Source organism: Hyla sarda, chromosome 2, assembly GCF_029499605.1.
Source record: "Hyla sarda isolate aHylSar1 chromosome 2, aHylSar1.hap1, whole genome shotgun sequence".
In the NCBI taxonomy this organism is placed as follows: Eukaryota; Metazoa; Chordata; class Amphibia; order Anura; family Hylidae; genus Hyla; species Hyla sarda.
Genome location: NC_079190.1, coordinates 86,307,240 through 86,325,783, shown reverse-complemented (window position 1 = coordinate 86,325,783; position 18,544 = coordinate 86,307,240). Strand labels below are relative to the sequence as shown.

The 18,544-nt window shown below is 41.2% G+C and overlaps 1 protein-coding gene across 9 annotated transcripts in view; it reads right to left on the bottom strand.

The window, feature by feature from the left end:
• Window positions 1-5,637: 5,637 nt before the first annotated feature.
• RBMS2 (RNA binding motif single stranded interacting protein 2) overlaps window positions 5,638-18,544 on the bottom strand; it is a 167,939-nt gene continuing 155,032 nt past the window's right edge. For 8 of the 9 annotated variants that reach the window (XM_056562405.1, XM_056562401.1, XM_056562402.1 and 5 more), the window contains exons 4-14: window positions 17,643-17,734; window positions 14,764-14,921; window positions 14,539-14,618; window positions 13,283-13,392; window positions 13,148-13,194; window positions 11,652-11,745; window positions 11,514-11,564; window positions 9,744-9,851; window positions 9,153-9,230; window positions 7,805-7,880; window positions 5,638-5,772 (exon numbers count right to left, since the gene is read on the bottom strand). In XM_056562405.1, the coding sequence (XP_056418380.1) occupies window positions 5,738-5,772; window positions 7,805-7,880; window positions 9,153-9,230; window positions 9,744-9,851; window positions 11,514-11,564; window positions 11,652-11,745; window positions 13,148-13,194; window positions 13,283-13,392; window positions 14,539-14,618; window positions 14,764-14,921; window positions 17,643-17,734 (929 nt within the window). In that variant the 3' untranslated portion in view covers window positions 5,638-5,737. Of the gene's footprint in view, window positions 5,773-7,804; window positions 7,889-9,152; window positions 9,231-9,743; window positions 9,852-11,513; window positions 11,565-11,651; window positions 11,746-13,147; window positions 13,195-13,282; window positions 13,393-14,538; window positions 14,619-14,763; window positions 14,922-17,642; window positions 17,735-18,544 lie in introns of all 9 variants that reach the window. The other variant, XM_056562404.1, reaches the window with a different exon arrangement.

The following is an 18,544-nucleotide window of genomic DNA, read 5'->3' as shown; positions in this document are numbered from 1 at the left end:
CCGGGCAGAAAATTTCCGCCCGGAGATTCCGAGTGCGGCCAGTGCCGACTGGACCGAGCGGACACTGCAGTCTCCAATAGACTGCAATGTGTTCCGCGAGTATTTCCACCTGAAGAAAGAGCAACGCCATTCTTCAGGCGGAAATTTTCAAGCGGATTTTCCGTTCACAAATTCCGCTTCACAAATTCCGAAGTGTGAATTTGTGAACGGAAACCCATTCACTACACTATACATTTTAGCAGGCGGAATTGCAGGCGGAAATTCCGTAGTCTGAACCTAGCCTAAGGGTGCTAACTTTATAACTTCTGTTGTGCTGTGCAAGAGCACCTTGGGCTGATAATAACATGAAGATTCAATGGGCTATGTTTATAACTGGAACAGAGCTGATGGCTCTCTCAAATTTTTGTCAGTCCTTCTACCATGGTTAAACAGGCTCGCACAAGGTATTGCCAAATTTCCCAGGTTTATGTTTTATATGCATAGCAACAGAAGTTGGATTTTTGCATCTGGTGACTGCAATAGATGAGGTGTATTGTCCAAGTAGGAACATCCATCATTTTCTACGGGCCTAAGAACAGACACAAACTCTGCCAGAAAAGAAACATCTCAGACGGCCATCACAATAGTAATATACCAGCATCCTAACATTATATGTACAGCATCCTAACATTATATGTACACACATAAATAAAAAGCTGTTTCCTACCTCCCTTGTCCACGTGTAAATATCAGAGATGTCATCCCAGTGCATTCCATATGGCACATTGTGTCACTCCTAAATTGTTCTTCCATTATAATGTAAAAAAATGAAGACAAATAGTACTTAACATACTTAAGAAGTCACCATTTCGGGGGCATGCTCTACTAGCTCTCTGTGTGCCGACTGTATTTACCACCAACGGTGTCAACAAAGCTTCATTCAGACTGAAGATAGGTCACCCCCACCACCACCACCACCATGTCTTACACTGCGTATCTTCAAATTTTACAGGACGGAGGGAGGCACTGGATAAACCCAATGAAAAAGCAAATTAGACATATGGAGCCAAAGAAAATCACTTCAATGGAATGGACTAGGTTGACATCTATGAACTGCACCATTTTCAAGAAAGGCAGAGAACACACCATATTGCACTGTGGGATGTATGGAGGGATGAAGTGTTATTTTTCCCTTTTTATGGCTTTTCAAACTCTTTGGTAACATACTGATATACACAGTCACAAAACAAAAAAAAAAAAAAAACAGATCCTTCTACTTCTATGACAAAACACACCTGATCCTATATCTACTCAGCTTTACTGTGAACACCAACTGTACAACGCACAGCATGCTCCCCAAAGGAAGACAAAGAAGATTTAGTCATACAACCTCCTACTGACTGTATGCTATGCACATATATACAAAATGTTAATCTACGCCACTACAACTTTTACATCATCACCTTCGAAGAAGCAGGCCAAAGTATAGCCCGACAAGAATTGAGGCAGGAATTTCTTAAACTCATTTTAAAGAACCACCGTCTACAACTACCTGGAGAAATAATGCAAAATAAGGATCCACTCCAACAAGTGAACCCGAAGCACATGGTGAAACGACACACTCATGGGAATGAATACTGTAGCATAATGAGATCATTTCTGTAGCATGGATTGGTTTTGGACAGTCAAAGGTTAAAGGGAATTTTATGCATGGCATATTTTCGAAAACCGGATTTTATCATTACACGTACAACTCCTATTAGGACTGTAGAGAAAATATGAAGAATATACAGTCAAAGCCATACGTCTTCTAAACTGAGTTCTCAAGTCTCGAAACATGACAGCTGCCGTCTATCGGACAATCCGTTATCATAACCATAGGCACAGGTACCAGGCCTGTAATACCTGGCGGCTCTTGTCTTGTCTCATATCAAAAGACACCGACTACTCAACTGGGAATTGTCCTATGATGATCGAAACAAAAGCCAAATATGAGGAGTACTTCATACTAAGTGTCTACATACAGTATTTACCCCAATTGGTCCAGTTATTTTAGATTTGTATTAGTATATGGATAAAGTATTTTACGTGTGCTCCCAACTTATCGGAGATGACCAAGAGGGAATCATTTACCATTTTATGATCTTTAGAAAAAAGACAAATAACAGTCCATCCATGTAAGGCCACAGTAAGATGGGGACGTGTGTTCTCAATGGGGTGAGAGGAAAAAGACGCTGCCCGACTCCTTTGCAGCTTATCTCCCCAAGAACAATAGGACTTAACAGGTGAAAGTCAGATGTGTAATGTCCAAGGGAAAGACAGGGGCCACCGAGGCAGTTTTGGGTGACACATATAATATGTACGGCTAGCTTTAGGGTCGCTGTGAGAAGTTGCACTGCTTCCAGTCCTTGAACTGCACAGCATTAGGATCAATGGTGTCTATTGTGGATGGACTATGATTTAAAGGGGTACTCCGCTGCTCAGCGTTTGGAACAAACTGTTCCAAACTATGGAGTCGATGCTAGGAGCTCGTGACATCATAGCCCCGCCCCCTCATGATGTCACACCCCACCCCCTCAATGCAAGTCTATGGGAGGGGGCGTGATGCCCCCTCCCATAGACTTGCATTGAGGGGGTGGGGCTATGACGTCATAAGCTCCCGGCTCCAGCATTTGGAACCGTTTGTTCCAAATGCTGAGCAGAGAAGTACCCCTTTAATTGTGGCTAACATATGGATTATGATTAAAGCTGGTGGTGGTGGTGCCAAGCATGGCTCTAAAACTGAATTAGAGAAAGGTATGACAGACTTGTCTAAGTTGGCCAATTTCTAGTGAGGATAAACAGATTTATTCTCCTTAGGCCTTAAAAAAAAAATGAAAATATATTAAATAAACAAAATACGCCATGCAAAAAAATTCCCATAACCAACATGAATCACAATGTGATCTATTGACTCTCCTCATTTCTTAATCCTTTCCCTACAACCATTTTATTGGGTTATCATGATACTCCAATATGTTGCTGTTTGCTCAAATTATTCATATTAACAGAAAAAAAAAAGATACAACAATAAAAAGCTGACCTAAAACCGCAATGCCCTGGACATTTCTATGTACATTACACTATGTAAGTAAATGAAGACATAATGGAAGCCTTCACAAGCAAACCCTAGAAATATGGCATGTACAATCATTGCCAACAATAACTTTTATCCTAAAAAGGATCTACATTTCTATAAATTAGATAAAGAGAAGAAAAGGACCCGAAAATCAAACCTGGATGGGACTGTACCAACCTGCATGTAATGGGGACAGCGACCTGGCTTAGGTTTCTATCCGGTATTACCATTTCTTTCCTATGACTTTTTTAGTTGCAGATCACACGTACGCAGTATGAATTTTTTCTATCCTTTTAGGAAGACTGTGGAACTCCAGAGCTTGAAAGGGACTCATCTACAAAAATTCAACTTCGAAAAACTGGAATCCTTAAAAAACTTTTACAAACTAACATGCCACCAGGGGGTGCCAACAGAAAGTTATAAAACTAAACCCCATTTTTATGTAGGTGTATAAAGCAGGGAAAAGAAAACAGAAAAGGTGTAACTTGTAGAAAGATGTAAATGTGAAGTAGCAGAATTGTATTCCATATGGTTCATGCAGGGACAGTTCTTGTTCTATCCTGACCTCCATCCTTCTTCTCTGTTATTTAAAAATAATACAATGTATGAAAAACGGGTTCAATATCTTAAATGGGCTTCATTACGCACTTAATAGAACAGTTTCTGTGCTGTTATCAGAGGTTATCAAAATCCCAAAACCAACAGCTATTCCTTCCATCCAGATGAACTCTCTTGACAAGAACATTTTTATGCATTAAAATTCAACATAACTGATCCTTCCCCCTTCCTCCCCCCCCCCCCCCCCCCCAACCCCAACATCATCCGTCAAGAAAGAGTTGGCAAATCCCCATACAAACAAAAGAGTTGACCGGTCCCATTCAAATTGGTGGGTTCAGGTAACTTCTCTTATGTGTATGGTCACCATTAGTCACATGGAACCGGGTTGGTCTTGCTATTTTAATAACTTCAGACAACACCCATCATTACTGTCGCTTAAAAACAAAGAATATGTCAAAAGATTGAATAGGTCAGTGTTAATAGGTCAGGAGAAGAGCTTAGCTGTGCACTTTAATCCCTGGCTCGCTGCTAGATCCTACTCGTTGCTCTAGACGGGGACCATAATCTTACAATAGAGCCTGTCACCTGCGACAAGCCAGATCAAGAAGCGAGTCAGGGAGTGAAGCGCACAGCCAAGCGCTTCTCTTGGCTATATGTAGTGATCAATAGGGGTCTTGGCACTTGACACAATACTTTTGACATGTCTTTGTGACAGTAACACTTTAAAGACACCCTAAGGCTAGTTTCACGTGAGTAGGGGCAAATTATTGCATCTACGTTAAAACTGCAACAGGTCTAATGACCTAAAATAGTAGCATTGTAGATCTCTATTATGTTGTTGGTTTGAGCCATTGGACCCATAGATGGAACAACATTGGCATCCATATTTTCCACGTGTTGGACTGGCCTAAATCAGATGGAATTACCAATTAAACAAGTTGCAGGGGCATGTTATACAGAAGTAAAATGCTAATATGGTCTATGTGTTTGAGTATTTATAAGGTTGTAGATGTTTCTTTCTTTTTTTTATAAGGTTGGCCGGCATATCTCAGTACAGACCACGCTGCTGCTACAAAACCTCAGCTCAAGAATAAGAACATGTATGTGCACCTTTAAACTAAACACTAAGGCTACTTTAAGGTGGAATTCCTAATGATACACATGTATGGTCTCCTCGCATACACAAGACTGAAGTCAGAGCGGTGCAGTCTAACACGTTTGTCAAATTCTTCAGCTTTTTCAGTTTTTCTTTTTCCACCTCCTCAGAGTCCTAGAAGCTTTAGTCCTTAAAATGTTGGCATCTGTTTAGTTTCTGTTCTGGGTCTATTTGCTATGGCTTCCGTTTTGGAAAATATAGTCAGTATCGGTGACAGGAATAAAAAAATAAGCACAAAGACAAAAATGCAAACGAAAAAATTAAATCACCTTCCAAAAATGTTTTTGCATATCACTTGCATCCCTCCTTTCCCCTCCCCCCTCAGTCCCCCCCCTTCCCAAAATGAACAACTAAAAAACAGCCACACAGTCCATTAAAAAAATGAAAATTAAAATGGTGTCAGGCAGCAAAATTGCAACTTCCCCATTGCAGTCTCTGTTTCGCATACGGTTCGCCGCTTATGTCCTGGTGCTGCGCTTTCCTTGTATGTCACGCATTTAAATAAAAAAAAAAAAAAATATTCTACGGTAAAAAAATGACAAAAAAAATCTTCTTATTAAAATAGAATTTGTTTTTATGCTTTGTTGGATTTTTTTCAGTCTTTTCTTTTTTTTTCTTTTTTTTTTTAGATTTTTTTTTAGTTTTTTAGTATTTCTCAGTCGAGATTTGAAAGTCTGTTCTGGTTTCATTAGGTTTCTTGAGTTCTCTTTTCCTAGCTGCTTTGGTTCCTTGGAAGTTTTAAAGTTTATTGCAGTAAAAATGCTTCTTTGCAAAAGAAAGAAAGAAAAATATTTTTTCTTCATTCATCCCCCAGCATGTTTATTTCTTTTTTTTTTCCTTGTTGTTTTTATTTTTTTTTGTTTTTTTTTCAGTTATCCCCATTATTCAGTAAAGCCTCATGATCAGCCCTGCAGATCTCCATCCGGTCACTTCCTGGGCTGACTCATATACTCGTGTGAACCTGGCAAAAAAACATAAAACTCATAATGAAACACTTGAGTGAGGAGAAACCTAATGTACATAAATGTTCCATAATATTATATGTAATATAATAATGTAAAGCGTTACATGTGGACAGTGACCTTCATATACACAAACATGTCATATATTCCATGAAAGGAGTTGTCTGCTATGTTAGAGTCTTTCTATCATGTTAAAGGGGTACTCGGGTGGGGAAAAAAAAAATCTTAATCCTTTCAGCTGCTGTATACTACAGAGGAAGTCGTATAGTTCTTTTCTGTCTGACCACAGTGCTCTCTGCTGACACCCCTGTCCATGTCAGGAACTGTCCAGAGCAGGAACAAATCCCCATAGCAAACCTCTCCTGCTCTGGACAGTTCCTGACATGGACAGAGGTGTCAGCAGAGAGCACTGTGTTCAGACTGGAAAAAACTATACACCTTCCTCTGTAGTATACAGCAGCTAATAAGTACTGGAAGGATTAAGATTTTTATATAGAAGTCATTTACAAATCTGTTTAACTTTCTGGCACCAGTTGATTATAAAAAAAATGTTTTCCACTGGAGTACCCCTTTAACTGGACCATAGAATGCCCCTCTCCGGAGATCTGCTGTATCATACAACTACATGGAAATGCCAAGTCACCCATAGACCAGTATTCAGAATGCTGAAGTCTTTCCCCTCTAAAAGACCATAACTGCAGTGATATAGTAGGTGTGTCCATATAATGATTAGTGCAGTGCTATAACAATCCCCTGGCTCACACTATCTGTCTCTTCTACATGCCGATTCTCTAACGTATCCTAAATGATGGAGCCTGACATCTGCTCTCCTTTCTGCAAGAGCTATCGTTAACAGGGAGAAAAGCTGACATACTGAAGCTGTATTTCATATGATACTATATAGTTTGAGTTAGGGGGTCCAAGCATTCCCCACAGCGCCATTATTCAGGATCACAAATATGGGTCTTGCTCTTGTTCAGGTGTGTTATGTTACATTCTCTTCTTTGATTGGACATTGTTTGCATAAATACTGTCCTGTAACCAATTTGTGACACCCCTGGAAGAAGGAAAGTGTTCTGAAACGACTGTAGGGGTGGACGTCCCGTTTTTGCTCCTATATCTGGGTATTATTCTGTAATCTCTGCTACTATTTCTGTATTTTTGCACGTGCAATTTATGCTCTTATTTTTCAGCTTTTACTTGCTTATGCCCCACATTATGTGTTAGCGTTCCATTTGTTTTGGGTAGCATTGCACTTTATGTACATGCCTTTACAGCACATTTTTCTGCCGAACTACTGTCGCCCATGTGTTCCAGTTGCCATTTGTCTTGTTTGTGTATATGTATTTAGTAACATGACACAAATTGTTTTATCTGATTTAATAAAGTATACTTTTTACTACATTAATCTGCTGCAATCTTTTGAGATATAGGTTTATATTTAAAATTAGTATAGTCTCTACTTTGTTCTCAAAGAATAGCCAATGCTGATTTATATATACAAAAAACAAAGACCAAGTATATATCCATAATTTGATCCAATAGTGGTGCCCTAATATGAGCAGGGATGGTTCTACTGCCTCTATTAATGTTATCAAAGACAACACTTACAAGCATGTTTATTCTGTGACCCCTGCAGGGTACCACACTGTACCTTGCCACTGAAGATGGTGGTGCTATATAAACAGATGAAAGGAATTAATCCATACTTCATTTTCGGTGCTACATATCAAAAGGTCACATACCGCCATCCTCAGCTCCCTATATTTCCATATTGCACCAAGGTTCCAGGTGTACAGCCATGCCATGGCCAAATAAAAAAAAACAAGAATACAAAGCAAAGACGGGTGCCCCAAAATGGTTATAAACTAGTCAACATAGCAAAATCATTAACATCAATTGTTATTTTCTCAATGCTCCCAGGGCTGACTTATATGTGTAGATCACTGTCTGTATGTGTCTGTATCTGTCCAATCTGTATAATGTATATAATGTACTGGAAGCTTCACAACTTTGTATCTTTGTTCTTACCTGCACTTTCTTTCACTGGTACGAATAAGCGGCGTGTTCTGTGGTAGTTTCCACGGCAACTTGTTGAGGCTGCCCGCTGCTCTCCTGAGCAAAAGAAATGATTAGGAGGAGTCTGGTATACGTAACATGCCCTACTTCACCCATCAATGCTGCAAACATGGACTGTCAGAGGACCAACAAAATGAAAACCCTTCCCTGTTTGTCCCCAAGAGGAGTTATCTGAATCGTTAGATTCGGAGTATCCTGACGTCAAAGCCCAACCCCCTCATGATATCATGCCCCGCCCCCTCAATGCAAGTCTAAGGGAGGGGGCTTGGTGGCTGCTACGCCCCCTCCCATAGACTTGTATTGAGGGGGTGGGGCGTAACATCATGAGGGGGCCGAGCTTTGATGTGACGATACTCCGGCCCCTGTATCGCCCGTCATAAGGCACGGAGTGAAGTTCGCTCAATGCAGCATACAATAGCGGGGTGCTGCAGGAGAGATCGCAGGGGTCCCCAGTGGCGGGACCCTCACGATCAGACATCTTATCGCCTATCCTTTGCATAGGGGATAAGATGTGTTGGGGCGAAGTACCCCTTTAAGCCAAACATGTAAAACACTAGAATCGCTTGTAGGCTGAGAAACATGAAATAGTAGAACCAAAATAACAAAAATAACACTTGACTGAAACTAGGGGCAGGAGCTAAAAAAAAAACTGATACAAGAAAGCAATATATCCCTAACTAACACTATTTCCTGTAGATTACCAAAAAAAATATAGTACTTAGAACTTCACAGTTTAAAGTTGTTTATACCTTTAGTTACTTAGTGGGTTTGCTAACCTAGTAGTAGCGTTCATTTTACACAATTTTTTTAATAGACAGAGGGGGAGATTTATTGAAACCTATGCAGATTGGAGCAGTGCCCATAGCAACCAATCAGCCACCGAGACCATCATGGTTCAGGCAGCATGAAGGCGATGACATGTTCCTTTTAAATTTGCATTTCTGGCCCTAATTTTAGCCTGATTCTTTATGGTATATTAACTATTTTAATCCTGACTTCTCCTTCACCTGGGGACAAAAATCTGAGCAATTAACAATTGTCTTTTTGTTGATCCTTTTACATCCACAGGGCAATATAGGAACCTGATGGGCAGCTACATTTGACCAGCAACCATGCTTGAGGCTCAGAATGCCCGAGATATGGATCTGATGACTGCAATGCACTATGTGGAGCTGTGCCCATAGACGGCACAACCCCATCAGGTTGGTGCACCTTTTATGTACCACACCAAGAGAACACCCCTTCTCTCCCAAAACTCTCACAACTCTCTTTTAACTTCCCACAATGGTTCATTCCTCACCTCTATGGAGACAGTAGAAGGCACGGACGGGTACTGGGGGATATAAGCCCCCTGCATAGCGGCTGCAGCTGGCATATACTGAAAAAAGATGAAAAGAGTGAGGAAAAAGGTTTAAATAATCACAGTTGTTTCAAACAACTTCCATCCATTTAATAGTCTAAGTCAATCCAAACACACTTGTAAAATTTACAGAAAATGACTTGTTACTATAGAGAAACAGCTGTAAAGTCTTGGCCAGTAGGTGCCGAGTGCATTTTTACCAGCACTGCCGAGCACTGGCCAGAGAAGTAAGGTAAAGGAAGTCTAAGTATGTGTACTACTGGCAAAGAGCTGAGCTCTGGTCCTGCCTCTAAATAGCAGAATGAGAAATGCTGTGCGACACGGGAGGGGACTCACAGGGGGCTCAATAACAGCAAGGAGAGCACTAAAATGACCTTGTCACTACTCAGAAAGGTTAATGTAAAATGCAGGATTTTAAAATGTTTTTAAACAAAAAGTACATTTTAAGGAATTTAATTAAGCAACTTCAATAAACAGTTTTTACACATAATGTATTCGAAACTTGTAGAGCTCTTAATAGTAATCTCTTACCGCTCCCGTGCTCCCCAGTGACAAGTGTCCCAGCTGCTGAGTCAGAGGTCCCATCATGGAAGGCTGGATGGAAATAGCATGGTCCATAGTAGGAGTGAGGACAGTTCCCTGGCAAACAAAATATAGGTTCAAGGCACAAACCCACAAAGCCTTACTGTCTTCTCTCTACACTCAAAATCAGTTCTTATTTTTAATTTCATAATCATTTATTTTCATGTAATCCTCATCTATAGGCAGTCGATACAGAAAATGATCCAGACTAAGGGGGTACTCCCACCTTTGAGTGATATGGGATATCGCTAGGATATGTCGTAACATGATCAGACGGGTACAACTTCTGGGACACTACAAAGAAGGATTTGTTTTTTTTCCCTGCAAAGTTCCATTCAAATTAACTACTGAAGCTCTTTCATGGGGACCATTAAACAGATTTGAAAATTACTTCTGTATAAAAATCTAGGTCCTTCCAGTACTTATCAGCTGCTGTATGCTCCAAAGAAGACTGTATAGTTCTTTCCAGTCTGACCACGGTGCTCTCTGCTGCCACCTCTGTCAGTGTCAGGAACTGTCTAGAGCAGGAGAGGTTTGCTATGGGGATTTGCTCCTGCTCCCCGGACAGTTCCTGACACAGACAAAGGTGGCAGTAGAGAGCACTGTGGTCAGACTGGAAAGAACTACATAACTTTCTCTGTGGTATACAGCAGCTGATAAGTACTAGAAGGCTTAAGATTTTTAAATAAAAGTAATTTACAAATCTGTTTAACTTTCTGGCAATGGTTGATCTGAAAACATTTGTTTTCTACCGGAGCACCCCTTTAGGTGATACCTACATCATACCATTAGCCAGTCCTAATCACCTAGTCCCAACATGTTCATCAAAAAGGCAAAAAATGACCTCAATTACCAATGGTAGCTATTAGAGAAAAACCAGCTCAACTCCTAACCTCACCGGAAACACGTCAAGATGTAAATAGGTGGTCTGTGTAGCTGTGATGTTGTGTACCTGCATTCATTTAAGTGCTGGATTGTCTGTATTTTCTATGGCTATTTTATCTACCATTTGGAACAGGGGTCACTTTTTCACCTTCTCTGTGAACATGTTGTTGCTCTGCCTTTAAGTTCAAGGGGTACTCCAGGGAAAAAAATATATATATATATAAAGCTCCAAAGCCACCACACTTCCTGGATATGTTCCCTGTACACCATCCTGACTGATATGCATGGTTCCTGTGTCCTCTGTTGTCTTCTCTGACTGTTGGATACTGTTAGCCATCATTCTCTCCCCTTGCCTACATCTCCCAGCAATCATTACAGCTCTGCAAGCCAGCTCACTCTCTGAGAGCAGCCCCCACCCTCATGCTCTGAGCAGTAGAGAGAAGTGAAAAAAGTTCAATGGCTGTTTGGTTCAGGCAGCACACACTTCCTAGCTCTCAGCACTAAAAGGAGCATAACTCATCGGTACAGGGCAGAAACCATATGGCCTGTTTCTCTAAGGACGGTGGAGGCTGCTTTCAGAGAGGGATTTGGACAGAGAAAGATTGGGTTGCGTGTAAGTGACAACCAAAGAGGAGAAACCACTCTATATAGCTAATGAATTATATTTAGACCACGGAATAGGTTAATGAGAAGCAAAGGATGGGCTATTGGTTTAGTTACCCAGAGTACCCCTTTAAGATTGATAATATATGCTCCATTGACATAGGATGTGACAGAGTAAGCAGTGTCAGAATTCACAGGTCTCTGCTGGTATCAGACATAAGTGTTACTTACTGCAGGCTGCATGAGGTAAGACTGATGATGCATCCAGGAAGGATTGTGAACCTACAAATAAACCAATACAAAGTCTATTAGTCTAGATAATATCTCTAGTCATACACAATAAGGTCAACATCCATCTTAACTACCTACCTGATAAGAAGAAACAGGTGATGGCAGGTATGGGGAGAGGGCTGCCTGAGCGATCACCCGATTTGGGGCAATACTGTATGGGGTGGTGTAAAACCTGAAATTTATATAAACAAATATTGAGATTAAAAAATAATAGCAATACGATAGCTCATCTAATTTTACCAAGAAGGTTTGGTTTTCTATAGCCAACTATTAGGGTATGTTCACACGATGGTATTTCTGTGTGGAATTCTGCATTAGCGTTCAACGCGGAGACTCCGCAGCACCAGAGCCCCATTGATATAATTGGGGGGTATTTATCAATTTTGCCTGTTGACCGTTTCTTTTTACCCTTTTTTTTTTCACTTTGGTTTTCGTGGACATTCACCAAATTTATCATTTGGTTCAAGTTGTTAGTAATTTTGGCTCAAATGTTGTAATCAGCCATTCACAGCGCCTTTTACACAGAACTTACCACCACAGAGGACGCGTATTTTACCCTGTAGAGCAGCCATTTCGGAGTCCCTCCTGCAGTATATCAGCAAGAGACATGAGTTATTTTCTTTTGTGGGGTTTATAGCCACCATGTGAAATGGATTTTATTTTCAACTTGGGTAGTTTTTTTTTGTTTTGTTACTTTAGTGCAGTGGTCTTCAACCTGCGGACCTCCAGATGTTGCAAAACTACAATTCCCAGCATGCCCGGACAGCCGTTGGCTGTCCGGGCATGCTGGGAGTTGTAGTTTTGCAACATCTGGAGGTCCGCAGGTTGCAGACTGTGGGGCCATGTCCAATGCTGGCTCAACGGAGGGTGAAGGTTCCTCAGAGACAACTATGGCGCAGGATGGTATTGAGCAGCCCTCGAGGTGTCGCTGCTTTCACAAAAAAAAATTTTTTAAATGTATTTTGACGCCTTTACATTTTCTGACATTGCTTAGTGTTTTCCATGTGCAAAATTTCTTGGCGGGGATTTGCGCCAAAAAAACGGGATTTGCGCCAAAATTGCGATCGATTGGCGCAAATGATGATTTACTGACTAAAGTCAAAATCACACCCAGGACCGTGGGATTTTGAGAAAGTTGTAAAAATGAGAGTGGAGAAGATGCGCAAAAAGACACTGCGCCAAAGTATTGTGCCAAAGTTACGTGAAAAAACAAAAACACATAAATCCTTTGATAAATACCTCCCCCCCCCCCAATGTTATTCTGCCGCACTGTGCACATGGCGGTATTTCCACAGCAGAACTTCTGCTGAGGAAATCTCCATTCCAGAATCCACAGAAAAAAATTGACATTTCTATTATTTCTGCCAAGTCCGCACGGAAATGCATTGCCATCTATGAAACGGCACATTTCCGAGCGGTCCTAGTGCTGGCATGTTCTGCCGCCAATGTCTGTGTGAACATAGCCTAACAGCTTTATTGCAGAGGAAAGAAGACGCGATAAACTATGAGGCTGGACATGATGGATTGCAGTATGGTAAAAGTAGGGAGAAGTCAAGAAGAAAATACATTTTTACCCATTTTGCAGAGCAGTCGTAGGATCATATGTCAAAGTCATTCCACCCTTAGAAATAAAGGGAAAAAATTTTAGGAAAAACAAGAATTGGTACAATATGATAAAAAAAAAGAGAGGAAATCATGTCTCATATTACCGTCTCTCCCTCTCGTGGCCAGCCACGTCCATTCTGAATATATTTCCCCTGGGTTTGTCTCTTTTTTTGACCTCCATCGGCAAACTTGCAAAGGAGGGGCTCCTGGGGTGCTGACAAAGGAAGACACAAATAGAAAGACTAAAATAAGTGGATCTATGTATAAAAAATATATAAACAGACATGACATTTCATAAGACTCTTTTCACACTGGTGTCATAACTTATAAGCCGTGACTAATCGCTCTCATGGGTTTCAATGTCCGCTGATAGACCCCACTTTCTGACAATTGAGAATACAGTGATCCCTCAACTTACAGTGGCCTCAACATACAATAGTTTCAACATACAATGGTCTTTTCTGGACCATTGTAAGTTGAAACCAGACTCAACATACAATGTACAGACAGTCCAGATCTGTGATACATGTCAATGGCCGGAAGAACTGACCAATCAGAATGGGCATTCACTGGTAAAACCCTGGTAAAACACTGTATTACTGAAGTGCATGCACTGACTGGTGTCTGGTAGCGCCCCCTACAGTACAGGGAGGTATTACATGTTCTGTACTATTTACCTTTGCCAGGGTTACCTGCTCCTCTGGACATCAGGTGAGGGCAACTCCATGTTACTTTTTTAGAACACTGGGTGTTGTGTACAGGACCCCGAAGAAGCTCCTGTCCTCTACATAGACCAGTTTTTCCCAAGCAGGGTGCCCCCAGCTGTTGCAAAACTACAACTCCCAGCATGCCCGGACAGCCTTTGGCTGTCCGGGCATGCTGGGAGTTGTAGTTTTGCAACAGCTGGAGGCTCCATGCTTGGGAAACACTGACATAGACAGTGATTTACAGCTCCCAGCAGATCTTTCTTACTTTTATATGGAAGGATTTGCTTTATCTATATTAGGTATCTACTTATTTTTCTTTAATTCTCACTTTTTCCTATTTTTGGATGACATTTTGGGGCTTCAGAACCAATTACCAGGTTTCCATAGAGTTATGGTCTCAACATACAATGGTTTCACCATACAATGGTCGTCCTGGAACCGATTAATATTGTAACTTGAGAGACCACTGTATTAGGATTTTAGTCAAGGTTATGCGAAAATTCCAGACAGCCCCTAGTACTGGAAGTAACAAAGCGTGAATCATTTTTTCTGTTATAAATCTTGTTCACATTTATTTAATAAATGTTTTTTTTTTTTACTGCTGCAAATTGTGTATCTAAATACTGATTTTTTACTTGACTGCCAATACCTACCTGGAACACCAGGTGGCGCTTTCATGTATTTGCCATTGAAGTGAGAAATCACAGCTTCACATTTCTCTGTAGATTCCATCCTACAAATAAAAATAACAATTTCAAGTGCATTAGTTACTTAAAGGGGTACTCTGGTGAAAAAGTCTGCAATATGAAGATTTTTGTATTTTTTTATTTATTTCTTCCATATTTAAAAGTACACATGACTCTAGTTTGTGCTCTCACCTTGCAAAACCGACCCCTCGGCTGGTCCCATTGGCATCCCTCAGGATACGAGTGGATATGACCTGCCCGAAAGGTTTTAGCAGTGATTCCAGCTCCTGCTCATCCATGCTGACTGGTAAGTTGGAGATGTACAGGTTAGTCGGATCTTGTTCCTGTTGCTGTAAATGCAAAACAAAAAGTGAGTAAAAAAATATAGGGGTTAAAGGGGTTATCCAGGGAAAAACTTTTTTTTTCTATATCAACTGGCTCCAGAAAGCTAAACAGATTTGTAAATTACTTCTATCAAAAAATCTTAATCCTTTCAGTGCTTATGAGCTGCTGAAGGTGAGTTGTTCTTTTCTGTCTAAGTCCTCTCTGATGACACGTGTCTCGGGAACCGCCCAGTTTAGAAGCAAATCCCCATTGCAAACCTCTTCTACTCTGTGCAGTTCCCGAGACAAGCAGAGATGGCAGCAGAGAGCACTGTTGCCAGACAGAAAACAACAACTCAACTTCAGCAGCTGATAATTATTGAAAGGATTAAGATTTTTTAATAGAAGTAATTTACAAATCTGTTTAAGTTTCTGGAGCCAGTTGATATATAGTTAAAGGGGTATTCCAGGAAAAAACTTTTCTTTTATATTTACTGATGCATATAAGTGCTAAACAAAGAAAGAAACATTTAAAGGGGTTGTGCAGAGGATAATAACTTATCCCCTATCCATAGCGGTCAGACTGCCCCCCGCGATCTCCTACACGTTGCTCTGGCTCTCCCCGTGCATGGAGTGGGGGTCGGTGCATGCTCTCTATTCATCTCTATGGGAGATGCAGACCCCTGCTCCATACATGGGGAGAACCGAAGCGTCGCGCAGGAGATTGCAGGGGGTCCCAGCAGGCCCCAGCGATCAACTACTTATCCTCTACCCTGTGGATAAGGGATCACTTAGTTTTCGCTGTACAACCCTTTTTTGTATATAAGAAAAAAAACGTAGCTTTTTCCTCTGACCTCCATATAAAGATGTAGGACATGCATGGTTATTGATTATTTTAATAAAAAAAAGGGAAACCCATGACTTATCTCAGAACACAGAAACGGATGGAGCACGCTGAAATCATGGGATGGCCTGGATGACCCTGTGCACACTAGACTGTCACTGGATCTTCTGTACGGCCAGCTCAATTAAAGCTATTACTGTACTGTACCATGCAAAATGTAAAAAAAAAAAATATATATATATATATATATATATATATATAAATATATATATATAAATATATATATATATATATATATATATATATATATACATGATCTCTTTATCTCTTTGCCACTGACAGTTTTGGTGGGAACAGGCACCCGGTTCTAACAATTCTCACATGTACTCTCACTCACATCAAGAACAGTACATTATTGTAGATAAATAAAGTATTTCGGTATATTGTTAAGGTAAACTGGTATTTTGTGGCATTTAGTCAACGTGAGTTGTAATATGATAGACAACTCCTTCCCATATGCCAAAGAGTGCATATGGACATCATAGAGGAAATGGATGGCTAGGACTAGAGATGAGCGAACTTACAGAAAATTCGATTCGTCACGAACTTCTCGGCTTGGCGGTTGCTGACTTTTCCTGCATAAATTAGTTCAGCTTTCCGGTGCTCCCGTTGGCTGGAAAAGGTGGATACAGTCCTAGGAAAGAGTCTCCTAGGACTGTATCCACCTTTTCCAGCCCACGGGAGCACCGGAAAGCTGAACTAATTTATGCAGGAAAAGTCAGCAACCGCCAAGCCGAGAAGTTTGTGACGAATCGAATTTACTGTAAGTTCGCTCATCTCTAGCTAGGACCTTCCTTTAACCAGTAGTGCAATGTTCCAAACAGTCTGTCTCCAGCTGTTGCAAAACTACAACTTCCAGCATGCCCGGACAGCCAAAGGCTGTCCGGGCATACTGGGAGTTGTAGTTTTGCAACAGCTGGAAACACACTGGTTGGGAAACACTGCACTAGTGGCTAATAAAGGATGATGTTTATGCTCTTTTGGAGTCAGGTACAGAACTTACTTTCTTATAAAAGCTTAAAGGGGTTATTCAGGAATTTTTTTTATTTTTATTTTTTTATAAATATCAACTGGCTCCAGAAAGTTAAACAGATTTGTTAATTACTTCTATTAAACAATCTTAATCCTTTCAGTACTTATGAGCTGCTGAAGTTGAGTTGTTCTTTTCTGTCTAAGTGCTCTCTGATGACACCTGTCTCGGGAACTGTCCAGAGTAGAAGAAAATCCCCATAGCAAACCTCTTCTACTCTGTGCAGTTCCCGAGACAAGCAGAGATGTCAGCAGAGAGCACTGTTGCCAGACAGAAAACAACAATTCAACTTCAGCAGCTGATAATTATTGGAAGGATTAAGATTCTTTAATAGAAATCATTTACAAATATGTTTAACTTTATGGAATCAGTTGATAAAAAAAAAAAAAAAAAGTTTTTCCCTGGAATACCCCTTTAAAGGGGTACTCCGCTGCCCTGTGTCGGATGCTCCGCTCCCCAGCATCTGGAAGTTTATTGTTCCAGACGCTGTGTGCGGGCTTCCGTGTTCAGGGCCGCCCCTCTTGACGTCACGCCCGCCCCCTCAGCAAAAGTCATTGGGAAGGGGGCGCGATGGCCGTCACGCCCCCTTCCCATAGACTTTCGTTGAGGGGGCGGGCGTGACGTCACGAAGGGGGCGGGCGTGACGTCACGAGAGGCGGCCCTGAACACGGAAGCCCGCACACAGCGTCTGGAACAATAAACTTCCGGACGCTGGGGAGAGGAGCTTCCGACACAGGGCAGCGGAGTACCCCTTTAATGCAGCAGAGTCTGAAACCCCCATGCTGACGGAGTTATATTTTCCTGCAGGACTCACCTTTGCCATTTGAGCCTGCACCCCAGTGGCCTTTAGAGCGGTAACAGCTTTCTGGGCAGCTCCAGGACTATCAAAATCCACAAACCCATATCCTATAGATAAAGAGAAAGAAGATAAATATAACCAATCTCCATTGTATTAAAAAAGTAACTAAAAATGACATGATCCAGTAAACTTCTGCCCTCTCATTTATCAGGGAGTAGGGCAATGGGAGCTCTGTTCCCTGCAAACAGATATCAGTAAGATTAGGTTCACACTACGGAACTTTCATGCGGACAAAATCCGTCCAGAGATTCCAAGTGCAGCCATTGGCGACTGAATCAGTTGGCACTAGGACCGCACAGACATTGCCATCCCCATAGACAGCAATGCCTGTGACACGGATTCCGCCTTAAAGGGGTACTCCGCTGGAAACCCTTTTTTTTTTTTTTTTTTAATCAACTGGTGCCAGAAAGTTAAACAGATTTGTAAATGACTTCTATTTAAAAATCTTAATCCTTCCAGTACTTATCAGCTGCTATTTGCTCCACAGAAAGTTCTTTTCTTTTTGGATTTCCTTTCTATCTGACCACAGTGCTCTCTGCTGACACCTCTGTCCATTTTAGGAACTGTCCAGAGCAGGAGCAAATCCCCATAGCAAACCACTTCTGCTCTGGACAGTTCCTGGCATGAACAGAGGTGTCAGCAGAGAGCACTGTGGTCAGACAGAAAGGAAATCCCAAAAAAGAAAAGAACTTCCTGTGGAGCAAATAGCAGTTGATAAGTACTGGAATGATTAAGATTTTGAAATAGAAGTAATTTACAAATCCTGTTTAACTTTCTGGCACCAGTGGATTTAAAGAAAAATGTTTTCCAGCGAAGAACCCCTTTAAGAATGAGAAAGCTCATTCTTTTTGCGGCTG